Source organism: Apis laboriosa, unplaced genomic scaffold (assembly GCF_014066325.1).
Source record: "Apis laboriosa isolate Shangri-la unplaced genomic scaffold, ASM1406632v1 scaffold74_cov149, whole genome shotgun sequence".
Taxonomy (NCBI): Eukaryota; Metazoa; Arthropoda; class Insecta; order Hymenoptera; family Apidae; genus Apis; species Apis laboriosa.
The window spans coordinates 456,861-475,079 of NW_025224330.1; the positions used below are offsets into that span (position 1 = coordinate 456,861).

Below are 18,219 nucleotides of genomic sequence, written 5' to 3' on the forward strand. Positions count from 1 at the left end.
GTAAAAGAATTAGAAAATTGGCTGATCGTTGATATATCGCGCAATCAACTGTCAATCAATTATTTTGATACTCGTATTATTCTTATCGTGCTTTCCTTTTTTCCTATATTGTCGATGATAAACATTGAAATTTAACGATTATTTATATCAATTATATCAATTATTTATATCAATTTACTGATTAAAAGAAAAATTAAAATCGGAAATTTGTTGTGTTACATTATAATGTAAATGTAATTCCATTTACTTTGAAAGAAAAAAAATAATAAATATGAAAAGACCATTATATATATATATATATATATACGTATTATTTAAAGGATATTACGAGAAAAATAAAATTCTCTCGATGCGATATAATATAAAAATTATTGTGCGATACGAATGCAACGTAATTTCCACGATATTGTTTAAATAAAATAGAAATACACGTATAAGAGCATAAACGTTTGCTTATAAATCCGAATGTAATCTAGACAGTGGAACGAAGTGTCCGCAGAAATTGCCGCGGCAAACCGATAATATTCTCAGATAAGCGATAAGAACCATCGATGCAAAATATCCAGTTACAAAAACCGAATGCTACCGGGAGGATATTTACAAGCCCTATAAACGCTATAAATTCCGATTAAATCATTTTTCATAAATCCTAATTAACAATTCCTCGGAGGATATTTTACACGGATAATACAGGCTGGCTTCGGTGTCGACTTCGATCGGTTCACGCTAAAAAGTCGGATGAAACGAGCGTATCCTTGACAATGTGCGCTGAATATTCGGGTCACATATCCTCGATCAGACTTCCTCCGCCGGTGGAACACACGCACACGCGCGAGACCAAAGAGGAGAGCATGTAAGACCGATTAGACAGGATCTACAAACGTGTTCGACGAATTATAACGATTTAAAGTGGGACATGTGCCTATACGTCCTATACGTTTCCCTCCTTCTCCTTTCGTCCAATTGGGAATAAGGGAGTACGACCCTTCAGGGAAACAGCTGTTGAGCGATGATGAGAAAAGGACGGAGGTCGGGATTCGGAGAATGATGGCGGAGGAGAGGGCAGACAGAGTGAAAAAAGAGGTTACCACCTGGCTTACCTGGCTTGTGCTTACCTGAAAACCGTATACCTGCCCGGGCATTCTTTTGTGCGGGGCCCGGGGCACGCACCCATTCCCAGACGACATCCTACAAAACTACACCAAGCTACTGTCGTCGTGTCGCTGAGAAAGACGTTTCGAGAATATAGCTAGAAGATGTCCTTGATATCGTGCATGCGTAGTATCAAGGTGCTTGTTCTTGCACCGTCGATGTCACTGACTTTCGCGTCCTGTGACGTCCACTTTCGAGTTAAGGTCATTGGTAACATAATTGAACCATTCTATTCTTCGTCGAATTCAAGTTCGACCAGTCCGCTACTGATTTACAAGCAGTAGTCGAGAATGTTAGAGTTGAAAATACGTCCTGGTTTTTTCTTTTCTTCTTTTTTTTGTACGTATCATCGTCGTAGCGATGCAGAGTGGAAAGAAGTTTTATACGAGGTAAAAATGTCGCGTGCTTGTATAATTTGATGCCTGGCTAATGGACACGATTGATGCATTAAGAGAACATATGGCTCGGTTACACGCGTGTTCCTACTTTTTCTCGCGCGAAACCGCTCGCTTCAAGGATCATTTCATGCGGCCTCATTTCCGGTCCGTGCTAAGACAGATGCAGTTTCATTCCCGTCAACAATGTCGAACCACATTCCGAGGAATCGATGGATTCTCGCTGGCCGTCCCTTCTCGATTTTCTGACTACGCCGAAAATTTGGCCAGATGGCGAATGACCATGGTACTCGGTATATAAATATTATCATAAATATTATCATCAGCTCGTAACGAAAATTTAATGACAACACTGCTGATTCACTCGCTGAATTCTTCTCTTAATCGTTGAACACAAAGTTTTATTGCTGTTTTGAATTTGTTTTCTCAGAATTACAGACAAACGAGAAAGCAGTGATTGTTATTTGTTTTGAAAATTATTCGGTCGTACTTCTAACTATTACTATAGCTGACTAATTCGTAAATTATTTTATTTTTCTATTACTTAAATATGTAATAGTGAATTATTTTTTCTTTATAAAACATTTATTATAAAAATCAGGATGACATAATTTATAACGAACTTAGGACTAGGGTGAGAGAATTAATATAAATAGAATCTAAAAGAATTGTACAATTTATATAGGAATAGATCGTAAAGCGTCTTGTAGCTTTTTCCTTGCTAAAGCAACTCGATCCTCTTGCCTCTTGATGTCTTCGTCAGCTATCGAGACGGCCTGAAACAAAAAAGAAATTAATTTATCGATTATATTTCGACGATAGTTATGCTAAATGTTTGATTTAAAAATTCTCTATTGTTTTCGTCGATATACCCTTTCAAACCTCCAGTACATAATTATTTACATTCCGTAATAGGGTGTTTGATCAGGATGTTTGGTTAAGTGTATGTAACACGTAACGCAAGTTGAGTTTAATATAAGCACCCTATTTGGTATCTAAATATCTATTCTACCTGTACGAGGGGTTGATCGGGATTAAGAAATACCCCGGGATTTTTCTCTAAAGCTGTCTTCGAACCCGTTTGTCCCGTGACTGGTTGAGACGAAACATGTAATGCAGTTGCAACACTTTGAAGCAAAGTTTCTTCCGTAATATACGGACCAACTGGCTTCAAACTTTTTGGTAAATCCATTCCATCGAATTCAAATCCATCTGGATCGCATGCTCTTAAACCTTCCAAACGTTTTTCCCAAAATAACTGTAAAATTGAAAAGAATACTTATATATAATTGATCATATTTATATGAAATAATATGTATTATTTTATACGAGACAACGAAATAACGAAATAATAAACTGACACACATAAAAAATCTAATAAAGAAAAATACTCTAATCACAAAAGCAAAATATATTTGCTGAAATATATGAAATAAAGAAAATTATATTTTTTAATTGCCTGTACTATATATTTTGGCCAGTAAAACATGAAAAATATGTAGAGTAGAAAATTAAATAATAATTCATATAATACGTTTAAAAAATGTGTCTTATGAATCTGATTTTTATAAAACATTCAGATAACAAAAAATTTTCTAAAAAAAACATGCACTATGCAACTGTTTGTAAAGAAATTGACAATTATGAATATCTATTTATAAATATATTGTATTCAAATGATAGAAAGAAACATACAATAATTATTGATTCCACAAGCACATCGAACAATATATTACCTGTTTAGGCTTATCTTGGGAGCCATATTTGCCATCAATTTTATCGGCTCCTTCCTAAACGAATGATTTGATGATTGAACCACAAGAATTTAGGGGGAATATTAAATACCATAATAAAATTACAAATTATAACTTGATCACACAATCAAAGATCTTGGGACATTACATTTATGTTTAAAAGGATATGATATATTACAAATGAATTTTATATACATTATGAACATTGAATGGGATAATGAATAAGACATAAAATCTTAAAATTGACAAATTTTTCTCTTTTTAATAAAAAAAATATTACGATTAAAGAATGTCGGGAAAAAACATGGCGTAATACTTTGACTATTTAATACGTATATGTACATAAGAAAAATAAGTAATAATAAAAATAGATATAATAAATACTAACTTGTTTGGGTTTTTCTTGATTTCCATGTTTAATATCTTTTACTTTTCCTTCCTGCGTCTTATAAATAGTTACTGGTTGTTTAAATATAGATGCGGTTTGTCTTATCGGTGGTACCAACGATGCATCATTTCTGACTCCACGACTAAAAAATAGGTATAGTATATCATAAATATATATAAGGTTAGAATAAGCAATAGTAAATGTTCGTACATCATTGTAATCGACATAAAATATATATAGGTTTTTGTCAATTCTTATATACTATACATATACTATACATATACAATATATATATATCATTGTAATATAATGTTTTAAATAAATGTTTAAAATATGGAACGTACCTGTAATAATAAACGTCAACTTTTCCAGTAGATGACAATTGATTTTGGCTTTTTCTCGAAGCCTCTTCTCTGGACGGCCAATTTGTTGGCAGTGCCGATGGATATTTCTTTTTTTCCACTGACATATTCATTTTGCAGAATTGTTTATTTCAATATATTTGCACGTTCTTTGAAACTATTTAAATAATTAACGACCGGGAACATGAGCCAGCTACCGGTGGCCATATTGATGCGTTCCGCTAAATTCGAGTAGGTTAGTGCAGATCAGTTCGAATAATTATCTACATGGTGGCGGTACTATCTATACCCTGTTATTGAACCATCATTTTAATATTTATTAAGATTAATATGATAATTTGTATTATATGTAAATTAAAAAATATGATTTATGCTATATTTTTTTTTATTAAGATAACGTTATTCATGAATAAGAAAAAATTGAATTACACAAATATTTTTTTCCTATTATACCACCTAGCGGTGAGTATAGTAATAAGTAATTTTAAACTATACAATTAATGGACATCGACGAGCCATCTAGCGGTGAATAATATAAGTAATTTTAAATTCTACAAACGGAATCGACGAGCCATCTAGCGGTGAATAATACAAGTAATTTTAAACTCTACAAATGGACATCGACGAGCCATCTAGCGGCGAATAATATAAGTAATTTTAAATTCTATAAACGGAATCGACGAGCCATCTAGCGGTGAATAATACAAGTAATTTTAAACTCTACAAATGGACATCGACGAGCCATCTAGCGGTGAGTATAGTAATAATAAGTAATTTTAAACTCTACAAACGGACATCGACGAGCCATCTAGCGGTGAATAATATAAGTAATTTTAAATTCTACAAATGGATATTGACGAGCCATCTAGCGGTAAGTATAGTAATAATAAGTAATTTTAAACTCTACAAACGGACATCGACGAGCCATCTAGCGGTGAATAAATAAAACTAATAAATTTTTCTGACATTCAATAAATTTTTTGTTTTATACTTAGAATTTGGTTATATTTATATAGAAATTAAATAAAATAAATTCTATTAAAGTATTTTAATCAATAAATAAAATTAATTAAATATCAAACATTTATATACACTGATTTCTTAAGCATATAAATTTTACAGAGTATATAGACAAAGAACAAGAATAAGTGGAAGAAGGATAGAGATAGGATAAAAATATTGAAATCAGCATCATTTCTAGAATGTTGCAAATGAAATACAAAAAGAAAGGATAGAAGATAGTAGAAAAGGATAGAATATATAGTTAAACTGTACTAGTGTCGCCATCTTTTGAGTATTAAAAGAATCTATTTAAAAATTTAATCAAGAGATGGCGCTAACGTTCACTTTTTGTTACTTTGTTCGATCTTTAGAGATGCTTTTAGTACTCAAGAGATGGCACCACATGTTCTATTTGTCCATATTTATTCTACAAAATGCGTTCAGCCATATTGTGAAATTTGAATCTTGAAACCGACTTTGTTAGTTCCTTCGCACATGTTTTTTTCGATATATTTGTGATAAAAGTGAATTTCTTATCTTCGAAAGTGAATTTTTCGATTCAAGGAAAGTGGATGTGTCAATGGTAATTAATAAAACTTTATAAGTATATAGATATAGATGATTTAATTGTCGAAAGAAACAATTTTCGCGTAGCTATAGGAACAACATGAACTGTGCTTGGAAAGGATTAACACTTGTCTTTTGCTTTTTCTTTTTTCACTTCTTCTTCTGGCTGGAAACGCATATTTCTAATCGCTTTCGTACACACGGAGTGCAAATTGCGAGCACGGAGACACAATTCAATGAAACGCGGGACAGAAAATTTGTTTTTTTACTTTATATAGCGAATGTTGAATCACGATTTCGCTGTTCTTCCTAACCTGCATCTGTGTGTATGCAATTGTATGTGGGTATGCGTAATTATTTACTGTAAAAGAATATTGATTCTGTACAAGTTAATCGTTAAAGAGATAATTAACTATTGAGTCTTCTTGAGGTATCGTTGTTTCTATTGGTCTATCATCGGAGCTGTGCTCGTCGAAAATCTATCTGTTTTCTCGCACATTTTCTTCCATCTTTATTTTTCTATTTTCTATTTTGTCCCTCTATCGCGACACGTAATTCGTATTAGTTTTTTTCTTCTTATTTCTTTTTTTTTTTTAATATTTTCTTTTTTTTTTATACTTTTTTTTTTCTATTTCTTATTGATTCGGCAGTATACAGCGTCGATTCTACGACGATCACAGCAAATGTAAAACGTGTGGTTGTCTTCCTGTAACAAAATATAAATCTCCATTATGCATTCCCTGCTTTTACCATTTTAAAATCCGAATAATAACGCGAATAATAACCTATAGTACCCTATTAATTTCACATGCCTGGTAGGCATCCAAGAAATCGTTAACCGCGTGTACTTGGCGCAAATTTATCTTTTTGTTCAAGATATATAAATTCAATCGCAAGGTACGTGTGTCTCGCATCGATCAAGTCGCTAACAAATTAAACCTAAGGGATCGTCACAAAAATATTTTTCGCACGAAAATCTCGCAGAATAAACGTGCTTGGGAGCGTAAGTGGCCCGTGTGCTTCTATTCGTGGAATAATAGCGTTGATGCCTCGTTGATGTGGCAGTAACGGTAACGCAATCGTAATGCTTCTCTACAATTCAGGTTTCAATACTTCAATCGATTTCCTCATTGGATACAATTTTAATTTCGTTACGTGTGGGATACAGGCGAAACTAGCGTTTCCTCGCGAATGGTACAATACGTAAAAACGTACATCGCATATAGTCCGCAACATTGTCAGATCAGAGATTCAAATTCATCGTAAATCAATAATATAAGATAAAAATAGATCATCATAAATACATCTCTATTTAGTATTTAGTTCGTCGCTCGTCGAACATATACACAATGATTCATTTCATTTCGATTCATCGTATAATAAAATTTTCAATTGTAAAATATAAATAGATTGATTCATCTCGTTAACTATATTTCGATCTTCGTTTAGGATCGGCCACGAACAAGATACGATGTACCATAAACTTGTGCCTCGTAAAGGATTATTTTTTTTTGGCGATACCAATTACGGTGCGTCAGAAAAAAATCTTCAAATCTCTTTTCGTCTGCTCTAAGCGCTCCGTTTTCTTTTGCTACAAAAAATTAGTCGAGAGATCATCATCATATCCATACCTATTGTCTTCCTATCTTAACCTTCTTTTTCGTGCCTTTCACAATTTCTCACAGTTACCGCAGAACATATAGTTACGAGTGGTAGCTGCATATACCGACATACAGAATAGCAACGAAAAAACGAAAAAAAAATTCGTAACTGAAACTTCTATACGAGTACAAATTTTCGGAATATGAGTTACTTTTTTTTTTCTTTTTTTATCTTTTTTTTCTCTCTCTCTCTCTCTTTTTTATACTCTTTCTCGTAATGGAAATATTCGAGGGTCACACGAAAAAAACCCCATTTTCCTTTACACAATCTTAGCACGATCAAAATTACATCGGTTCGATATAGACCTACATTTTTCTCTATCCTCGAATTAAAACATTCTTGCTTCTATATGTTGTGTGTTCGATTACATTACGTAGAATTTTGCAACACGACACACACATTTCTACTTCGACAGGTCTACATGTTAGATCGTGTACGCACAATCTCTCCTCTCTCTCTCTCTCTCTCTCTCTCTCTCTCTCTCTCTCTCTCTCTCTCTCTCTTTCTCTCTCTCTCAAACATCTCAATTCGCTCTTTCGTCGATCATATAGTAAAGCACGAGAACATCACGCGCGGTGAAAATAATATTTCGCCTTGCATCTCTCTCACAATCGTACGTAATGAATAGTTTTTGTCGTAAAACTCTATATTACATTAGTAACATATTACACAAGCGACTTCCTGTCAAAGAAGTCGAACACAATCGCGGATCACATAATTATCCGAGCGAATGTATATACGTTATCACGTATAGTCTCATTCATAATTGTCTTCTTGGCCTATTTATAACCATATGTTTTATACAATCTTAAATAACTAAAATGTTCTGCCACCTTATATATATATATATATATATATAATATAACTTCAGTTCGCAGCTTCTTCATCTCTGTTCTTTTTCTTCCTCGTGTGCAATACGAGAGCCGCTGCGCGTGATTCAAATTTAACAAATATAACACACGCTAACGTGTATGTATGTATGTATATATGTATGTATGTATGTATGTATGTATGTGTGTACATATATATATATATATATATATATATATCACTCGTTTCACAAAAGTTCCCCTCCTCAACATACTTTATCAGAGTTTCAATTTAATCTTTGATGGGTATTCTTGGAACAGAACCCTCTTATTTCTCATACGAACTAATGTAAAAGCGTAGTACACTCGACGATGTTCCAGTGTCTCAATGTCGCATCGATCATGTAACTGTTCAGTATATCACTTCGTACACTGTAGCTTTCTTATCACCTGATCCAGTCACAATATACTTGTCGTCTGTAGAAATATCGCAGCTGAGCACCGACGAAGATTCCTTCGACTGTAACAAGATGAAATTATTTTGTTAGATACCAAACGCATTAAGAAAAAATATTATCAGATTATTTTCTTGAATATTATATCTAATAAAATATGAATCGAAAACGAAATTGATGAAGTTATACATGTTTCATATAAGATAAGATACTTAAACACACTTTTTCCTTGACTTAATAATAATAATAATAATAATAATAATAATAATAATAATAATATTCATTGCCAGTATACAAAAGAAACCTCACTGTACAACATCATAATCCATTTATTATCCAGAGCAGGATGGATACAAACTTCACCTGGAATATCGAGGCACCGTATGGCGTACGCCACGCGTTTAGCAAATTGTCCTTGCCAGTTGAGACGAACCATTTGCCGCAGGTAGCGAAACGTAACGAAAGTACACAAGATTCGTGCAAATGAAGCTGATATTTGTCCGGTTTCGTGGCGTGCAACACCTCAACGTTTGAGTTCTCCATTCCCACTGCCAACCACTCGCCGGTAGGGCAGTAGCCCAGCGAGAATATCTGAGAAGTGAAGTCATGCTGTTGTAACTGCCTTCCTTCCCTCAGATCCCAAGAGCGGACCGTGTTGTCCAATCCGCCGGTCCACAATTTCGAGCCGTCTGCAGAGATGTCGATGCACGAGGCGCCGTCCGTGTGACCTTGGAATTGTCTGAGCAGAGATTGATTCTGTATATCCCAGACGGCGATGTTCCCGTCGCTGCAACAGCTGAAGCAGACTTTCGAGTCGGGGGAGATGGCCAAAGCGTAACAAGCTGGCGCGTTCGAAGTCAACTCCGCTTTGATCCTTGGTGTTGGACTCGCCAAGTCCCAGATACTGAGGTTACTCGCTTCACCGCCTACGATTAAGGTTCTCCCATCTGGTAATAGTTTCACCGATCTGTAACGAGAATTAAAATATTAGTTTGTGCTAACATTTTATTTTATTTTATTTTTTTTTCCCTTTCTTTTTAGGTTATATTGGATAGATTCGACTCGTTAATTGCTACGTGACAACGAATGTTCCATGCAAGCTGTTAACGTTTCCCGAGGATATAAAATAAATGATGGGAGCCGACCGATCGATGCCGTCACCCAGCTTTGAATGAAATATCACGATGGAAAGCGATGCGGTTATAGGATGTGTTAATAGTTTAAGTGCGTTCGAAATATGGATGGATACATAGAGGCCAAGTTAACCCACCACGGGGTCTGCCAAAGATTAGAAATTTAATATCAGCTTTCGCGCGAATGTAAACACGAAACATTTTGAAAACCCCTTTAAAATTCCACGTACCGTTAAAACCGTTGGACCAACGTCGGTTCCAAATGTTATAGATAGTTTTGAACAGGCGAATAGATATCGAGTAGTAAGGATGTTAACCGGTTACAATGTTTTCAATACCCGATGATATCGATCACCGATGTCTAACATGGCGGTAAACCCGTTCAAGTCCCCCCGATACGTTCAATTTTGAAGCAATCAACGCTCTCAAAGCCGAGATAAGGGGCCACTGACACCGTTTCAAACTACCTTGTAGCTACCCGCGCTTAACTAGACCCGATATATCCCGAAATTACACGTATCAACGGTTGGTAAGTAAACGAGACCGCAATGGCGTTGCCTAATCGGAATTTATTCAGCGGCGGATCTCCCGCGTTTGCCAGACGGCGTGTAAAGTTAATGCGACGCAGCGCGAAACGTAACGTTTAACCAACCTGATGTAGTTGTCTCGTTGCAAGCAATCAAGCTGCGAAACGTGTTTCGCGCTACCGCTCCCGCCCTGATTGATGTCCCAGACCTTGACGCATCCTTTGCCACCGGTGTAAACGTATTTAGTCGGATTCGAGATCGTCACCGCGCACACCACCTCCCCGTGTGTCAGGGTATTTATCTGGCGTGCATGTCGCGGTATTCCTTGTCCAATTAGAGCGTCGTGAGGGAATGGAACCGGCTGCATCTGGCCCTCGCTCGACACGTGGAAACTGTACGCGCTGCGGAACAAAGCAATTTGTTAATTCGTTCATTCCTCTCTTTCTTTTTTAATTAAATTCGTTCGTGGATGGAAAGGAAGGAGAGGGTTTGTAATAATATTCCTGTTGAGATACCGAATAAAGATTATATTTATTTTTAAAACTCTCTTCACTCAAGATAATTCGATGATCCATTTAAGATCGATTAAAAGATGGTTCGAATCAATTTTCGAAAATATTTTCTCTTTATCGAATTACCTCTCTTACGGTTCGGTTATCGGTATTGAGAATCAACGTGCGAACGCACGAAAGGAAGGGATTGCCGAGAAAAGCGCTTACGGTTTGCCACCGGGTACACCGAGAGGTCCAAGAGGAGCCCTCATGCTTCCGTGAGGATCGTAGAGCTGCTGAAGAGGCGGTCTTGCGGGATATCCATTCAGGGCTGGGGGATAACCCAGCACGTCCACGTGAGGTCCTGCGGGTGGATGATGTGGCGGCGGATAGTGTGGCGGATAAGGGCCGACCGCCGAAGCCGAGACCAGTGGTTTGCTGGAACTCGATGGTTTCAGACCACCGGACCCGGAGCTGCTACCACCTGTCGACCATACATTCATCCTCAGATACTTGCCCAAGTATTTTCCATCATCGTAATTGATACGGAAATGTATTATTGCCCGCGCACGCGCATACATACACACCGAGGCGCTCTATGCAAAGGAGAACGAAATCCATCCCACCAGAACGTTTACCTTCTGAATTTTTTAATATAAGCGAACCAAGCAAGTAAGTAAGTAATATCACTAATTGCTGTCTAATATTTGACGTGCTAATATTTGAACACGTAAGATTTCTGTTTCTCATTAACAATATGAGAATAAATTCTCACACCGTTAGTCCTGTTAAAGTTGCTCATTTAAAATGACCAAGTTATAATACACGAACGAATGGAACAATGTTTCAAGGATATATATTATACTGATTGAATATTTTTCCTTTTTTTCTTTCAAGAAATATAAATAGATCCTTCCTCTCTCTCTCTCTTTTCGCTTCGAATATATATATATATATATTGCAAACTGGAGGATAAATAAGGAAAAGAGGGGCGACAACATACCAGCTGATGTGGGCGTGACGGGTTTCGAGATAGGCGTAGTCGGTTTTTCTCGTTCTTCCATCTTCTTAGCCGAGGGTGTGCTCGCGTTGCTGCTCGTGCCGCTTCTCGGCGATGGTGGCGGGACTTCTTTCTTCACCTGGCTGCTCAAAGGCACCGAGGAAGGGCCGAGTTTGTCAAGCCCGTTCTCTCTTGGCGACGCTGTGCCATTCGCCGTAGGGCTCGTCGGCCCCTCGCTGGCGTCGTCAACCACCAAGTCCTGGTCGCTCTTTTCACCATCGCTTTGCTATCGGGGAAAACGTGCACGGCTTTATTAAAGGTATACCATCGGCGGCGGGGCATGGAGAACCATCCTGGATACCTACATGGCCTATATCCTTATCCTGTTCTTTCTTCATCTTCTTGAGTGGAAGGTGGTCGTGGTGTTGGGGGTCGGTCGATCGCGGCCTGCTATACTTCTCGCGTTCCGCGGGTGATATCGAACTTCTCTGTAACGAGAGGAATGATGGTTGAAAGAACGAAAGAAACGAGAATATTATATTTACGTTTAGTTGTTTTTTAATTCTATTTTATCAATTTGAAACGAATGTAAATGTTTCTAACCCTTTGCTCTCCAACGGTGAGTTAATGCCGTAACTCCAGCGGCGACAATATTTATTTATGTTTGATCTTTTTAGAATATCGCTTTATAAATAGATTCCTAAGCTCTTTATATGTAATCTTATGAGTTGTAATCTTATCTTATGAGTAATTAGATGGTTATGAGACCATCTAACGCACCAAACGTACCGATCTGAGTGTTGGAGTTGCTGGTTCGAGCCTGAAGTGCAGTGTTAAATCTATTTATAAATTTTGGAAAGTTCCTTTTGGTCAAAAGGATCAATCAAAAACGTGTCAAGAATATTTCGAAAAGCGTTTGATTTTCTCCTTTTATTTCCTAATCTTTTGAATTTAAAAAAAATTCTTTTTATTCGAATTTGTGACGATCTATGAATATTGAAACACATATTGGAAGTTTGATAATTTAAAACGAAACGAACTCGTATTGATCACGAATCGAAGACACGTGTTAAATTATCGCCCTCCCCCCTTCCCCAAGATCTTTAAATGACCTCAAGTGGCATTCAACGTGATCTCGATGACCCCCATCACTTAAGCGACCTTAACTGTTAATGTCACGATCTCGATGGCCTCGTGTAATCTTCGAATAACATTGACCGAAGCAATGCCACGATCTAAATGATCCTCTCTCATGACCGTGGCCATCAATTTTATAACCTCAATAACCTAGGCACAATTTTCTAAGGATTGGATTAAAGTTTTAAATAATCGGCATCAGACGAGATACATTGGTCCGTTCGCCGTGTCACGAACGCCGCTTACACGTTTCCATTCGAATATTTATATAAATAAATATAACGGGGAGAAGATCGATCCGCGTAGCCAAATAGCCAAAAGTAAATATTTTCCATCTGCCGTCCCGTTTCGTGCCAAACAATTTTTTTCCGTGTCATCAATCGGTTATCAGGTATACATAAACGTTATACGCAAACGTTACACGACACGACACGAAAGATACGACAGTCGTAATACGTAAGTCGCGTTGGAATATCCAAGCCTGGATGCTCGTTCACGGAGGAGTGGAAAAGACGGGGAAAAAGCCGTAAAACGAGCGACGACGAGATCTATCTATATGGGAAAAGTCGTTCCAGGATTGTATACAATCCGCTCTCGGTTAATGCGATCTCATCAATCCCGTCCAAGCTTTCCAATACGAGAGAGAGATTCTTCGTTTCGGGCGGACGACGAGAAACGAATCACGAAACCGTCGAACCGTTTAAACAGTGTCTCGCGATTAAATAAAATATTTGCCCGTCGATGTACCACCGGAGGAGCAATTGAATTACCTCGCCCCATCCGACCAATCTCCTGTTTCTTTTTGCTTTTGTGGAAAAGAGATGGAAGAGGAAATAATAATGGCGAGAAATCGTGGACTCGGTCGAGAGCGATAAAAATTTAGGCGATAAAGATTTCTTCATTCGCTTAGAGAGATGGGATAAGTCCAAAAAAGAAAGGAAGAAGGAAGAAGGAAAAAGGAACGTTGCGAAATTTCCGATTGATAATAAATTTATAAATGATAAAGGCTCGATATACCATCTCGATGGCCAATAAATCTTCGGATATTTGTTTTCTTTTTCACGGAGAATAATTCGGGGTTAATTGATTAATCGAGTATCAATTAAATTTTAATCAACACTATTTTGACGTGGATTCGAGGATGGACAATGTTAAAAGTGGAAATCAGAACCTTAATGAATAATTGAAATTGTGTATTTATTATACGCGATAGAAAACAATACAGCGAATCGTTGTAATAACATTGAATTATGAGAAATTTGTTAATTATTGTTCAACAATAACGACGACGAGAAACTGTAGTTATAGTTCTATCAATAACATAACATCTGTTAAACGGAATCCTCCTGTTCACGATATCTATACATCGTTACGTTGAAACGATATTACAATTATCAAAACAATCGTTAAAATAATTTCTCAACTCTCCAACTCTCTCTTCTTTTTCAACCCCATTTTCGCGATAAACGGAATGGAGCAGAGTGTACGATTTAAATAAATTTCATTCTCCTATATCGCCCCATATGTACTATTAATTCTCGGCCATCTTCTCCTTTCCATGGACCGTGTGAGAGAGGGTGGCGCGCGTCAATGCCACCCCGAAAACGGAGTCGTCACTCGAAAACGGAGCTCTCAATACGACCAATAGACAGATAACCGAAAAAGGTCCCGAAAGGCGTGGAAGATATTATCGGGAGGAAGTTTTACGAGCGACAGTTTTGTCGTCGACACGGTCGACGTATCTCTTCCTCCCTCCTCACTTCTCCTCCCTCTCTCCACCCTCCCACGCGAAGCGGCCGTGAGCCTTTTTCCTGTCCCCGATAACTTCCCTGTCCCCCAACCCGTAAACTACCCTCCTCTCTCGACCCCGAAGTAAATCTCCTCTTCTCAATTACCCTTCGCCTCTCATCCACTGCCACCTCCTCCTCGCCTCGGTCCATTACCCCCGAGCTTCCCCCGTATCATCCCCCTTTCTCGAGGACCTCGTGCGTCGAGGCTGCGAAAGGAAATGAAATAGTGGTGAGACTACTATACGCCACGTGATTTAGGGACCGCACACCCGCCTGGTCGGTGTTGTCCTCTTCTCCAGGAATTTGCGGGTAATTATACGAGTAGGAGAGATGATGCGAAGGGAAATGAAATTAGGTTCGAAGGATTATTATTATTATTATTATTATCATCATTCTGATGCTAAGCTTCGAAGCTTTCTAACTTTTGTAATTTATCGTCTGTTCTCTTTCACAATCGATCATTTCCTTTTTATTACCAATTGAAAGATGTTGAAGATTATGTTAAGTTATTGAGTGAAGAGAAGAATGTATGTAATAAAATTAGGAGAAACAGGATAATAGCAATAGTTTTTCGTAAATTAGAGAATCAAGCGAATTTTTATTACTCGAAGTTACAGGTGTGTTACGTGACACAGAGACAGAGATCAAAATTTTGACAGGTGAACAACACGAATTTCAAAGATAATAAAAGAGAGATAGTAGAGATAGGACAAGAGACCAAGACTGGCCAGTGGTCGTCGGTTCGCGCGATAAAAAAAGCTGGAGGAGTTGGAGGGGGGCGAATTCCTCGGAAAGATGCAAGAAAACACGGTCATCGTGGAACGACTTCTCAAACAGAAGGAATCCCCCGAGGAGCCGTATTATGTGGATATCTCGCTCGACTTTTCTGGAACGAGAGGAGCTGAGGCGGGATCCGTTTCCACTCTCGCGGGGGCAAAACGAGAATACCGGTGTGCCGTCTCCTCGTTACCTGGTAATGGCCAGTCACTATTTATCCGGCCAGCAGCCACGAGAATCGGTTCTGGTTACAACTGTCGTGTTCCTGGAAAGGAAAGCCTCGTCGAAACCGGCAGTACGTATGTATATATATATATATATATATATATATGTATACTCTTCCTTTTTCCGAATAAATCGACTCGTGAAAGAAAACATACGGGATGGAGGGAGGAGAGAGAGAGAGAGAGGACTTCGATATTTCCAAGAAACGATTCCTCGAAAGAAAAACAGCAAAACACGAAAAAGAAGATACAGAGAGAGATAGAGGGAGAGAGGCGAGGCATTATCATAAAAATGCGAGAAATCTCGAAGATCTTGGATTTACGTTCGTAGGAACGAAGATGATTAGCCCGGGGATAAAGGGAAGCCCACGTATGAATCGTCGTGGTACCAAAGTTTCGACGTGTCGTAGAATTTTTATATATCTCGACTTTTGCCCCCCTCCCTCCCTCTCTCCATCCTTGGGAAAGCCAAGTTCAGTTATTTTATCTTTCAGCGGGTCGCCTCGATCTCGCATGTTGCTCCAACACCTTCCCGCTTATTTATATTTTATCACGCGTGTTTTCCTTTATCAGACACGTATCGTACACGTACTCCCGCTTTTTCCCCGCCGGAACAATACGTTCGATTCGCCGCCGGTGTATTCAACACCCTTATCTTCTACCCCCGTACGGCGCGAACGCATCGTTTTCCTTCTCGCCGTTGAAATACCGAAAGCACTCGATGGCTCCTCTCACAAGGAGGAGAAGGAGGAGAGAGAGAGAGAGAGCTTCTTCTTCTTCTTCTTCTCCCCATCCCCTCGTTTCTCACTTTTGCCTACGATATCGGCGCAAGCGAAAAGGGAGCGGTGTATATTGGAGTACACACGTATTGAAGGGAGTGTACACGAGCGGACCAATGTTCGTTCACGTAAGTTTACTTACACCTAGCCCCGTCGGGATCGTACCGCCGGCACCAGCCTTTCCGGCAAAGAGGGTTCGCGCCACGATCAATATGGGGGTCCGCGTACCTCTCAAACGGGTGGGTTGAAAAGGAGAGTGAGAGGAGGAAAGGCGGAGGGGAGGGGAGGGGAGGAGGGGACGTTGGGTACACCGTGGATATATAGACTTTGTAGTGTTAGGGACGACTTGGTCCGCCGGCAGGCAACTTGGCAAGCGGCAGCCAACGCGGCAGAAGCGGCGAGCCAGCCAGGCATCGAGAGAACGTGGTGTAACGTGAGAGAGGGAGAGAGAGAGGAACAGGGACGATGTGGTGGCAGTTGGTGAAAGTGGAGGAGGGAGATGGAGAAGGAAAAGGAGAATGGAGGGAGAGAGAAGGGAGAGAGGAGTGTCGTGGTGGTGTGTGCGCGGTATTGGGGTTGGTGGTCGGAGCCATGAGGGTGGTAAGTGAGTGAGCGACTCCTTCACCACGACGCCTCGTCTCTCAGCCCAACTACCGTCACCCACACCACCCGTAGAACCCCAGACCCCGACCTTACGGATATATCCCAAGCCACCGACTACCGCCTCATCCTCCCTCGGCCTCTCCTGCACTTCCTTCCTCCTTCCTTCCTCCCTCCCTCGACTCGCCAAGTAGTCTCCTTACTACTCACCCTACCGGTATTCCACCTCAACCAACCCACGCCGCCTGTTTCCCTATTCCTCACTCCACCCTCGTCGTAGCCAAGACCCCGAGAGAGGAGGTTACGAACCGGAGTCGCGTCTCCCAAGACCCCGCAAACCCCAGTTGGTACAAGATTGCACTCAGAGGTTCTCAACCCGGCCCGAAACGTTCGACGAAGAAAAAAAAAAAAAAAAAGAAAAAAGAAGGCGATTATCGTGAAACATCGTCGACGCGTGCGATTTTTTAAATTCGACGATTGCTTTTTAAAGGAGGAATCAAGAGATGCTTATTTGGAATTTTTTTGCTATTTTGGAAATTTGGAAGAGATTTCAGATTCCAAATTTTTAGAAATATAATAATAGATTATATTAAGATAGATATTAAAAACAAATTATCAATTAAATTGTGAAGTTATCGTCGTTGCTGATCAAAAATAGGTTAAGTAAGGAAGAAAAGAAGTGGATCAAAAATAAATTCTAAAACAAAAAAGAAAAAGAAACCATCGACTTATAACTTCGATCATTCGAAAAATCCATTCACGATGAAGCTAATGTTCATTAATTTACTTATCAAAATACAGGCAATACAGATGGAAAAGGAAGATTCATCGGGAAGTTGACGCGCAGGCGTAATTTCGCCAGTTTCCGTGATTACATTGGGCGACGACCTCACTCGAGGATGCATGGAATTTTTAATGGCCCCGCCGGGGATACCAGGAACCGATTTCTGGAATCAACTACGTGTCACTGGGTCACCTCGTGCATCCATCATCGCGGCAATTAGTGAACGCGCACTTTTATTTCCGCTTGCGCTGCTTCTCATCATCCCACCCTCCCTCTCTTCCCTCCCTTCCTCTCTCTCTCTCTCTCTCTCTCTCGTTTCGCCACGAAATCCTCGTTTCTTCCTCCTCCTTTTTCTTCCCCCTTCGTTCTCGCCTTTTCCTCCTTTTTTCCAGGGGGAACGTTCCCAACGAGCGTGAGAATCGTGCAGCTGA

The 18,219-nt window shown here is 39.1% G+C and overlaps 2 protein-coding genes across 6 annotated transcripts in view; both read right to left on the minus strand.

Annotated features, from left to right (window-relative positions):
* Nucleotides 1–2,113: 2,113 nt before the first annotated feature.
* LOC122719339 (methyl-CpG-binding domain protein 2) lies at nt 2,114–4,250 on the minus strand. Of its 3 annotated transcripts, none has more exons than XM_043945073.1 (5): nt 4,034–4,250; nt 3,690–3,831; nt 3,284–3,337; nt 2,593–2,805; nt 2,114–2,323 (listed from the first exon to the last, which is right to left on the minus strand). In XM_043945073.1, exons 1-5 carry the CDS (start codon nt 4,162–4,164, stop codon nt 2,225–2,227), a joined length of 639 nt encoding a protein of 212 aa, XP_043801008.1. In that variant the 5' UTR covers nt 4,165–4,250; the 3' UTR covers nt 2,114–2,224. The 3 variants fall into 3 exon arrangements, with proteins under 3 accessions (XP_043801008.1, XP_043801007.1, XP_043801009.1); XM_043945072.1 differs by having other exon boundaries at nt 2,560–2,805; XM_043945074.1 differs by lacking the exon at nt 3,284–3,337 and having other exon boundaries at nt 2,560–2,805.
* A 1,408-nt stretch (nt 4,251–5,658) lies between these two features.
* Nucleotides 5,659–18,219, minus strand: part of LOC122719331 (protein groucho-like) — a 126,426-nt gene continuing 113,865 nt past the window's right edge. For 2 of the 3 annotated variants that reach the window (XM_043945057.1, XM_043945055.1), the window contains 6 exons: nt 12,063–12,185; nt 11,701–11,983; nt 10,926–11,181; nt 10,332–10,607; nt 8,910–9,513; nt 5,659–8,611 (listed from right to left, as the gene is read on the minus strand). In XM_043945057.1, coding sequence (XP_043800992.1) covers nt 8,504–8,611; nt 8,910–9,513; nt 10,332–10,607; nt 10,926–11,181; nt 11,701–11,983; nt 12,063–12,185 — 1,650 coding nt within the window. In that variant the 3' untranslated portion in view covers nt 5,659–8,503. The remainder of the gene's footprint in view (nt 8,612–8,909; nt 9,514–10,331; nt 10,608–10,925; nt 11,182–11,700; nt 11,984–12,062; nt 12,186–18,219) is intronic. The other variant, XM_043945056.1, reaches the window with a different exon arrangement.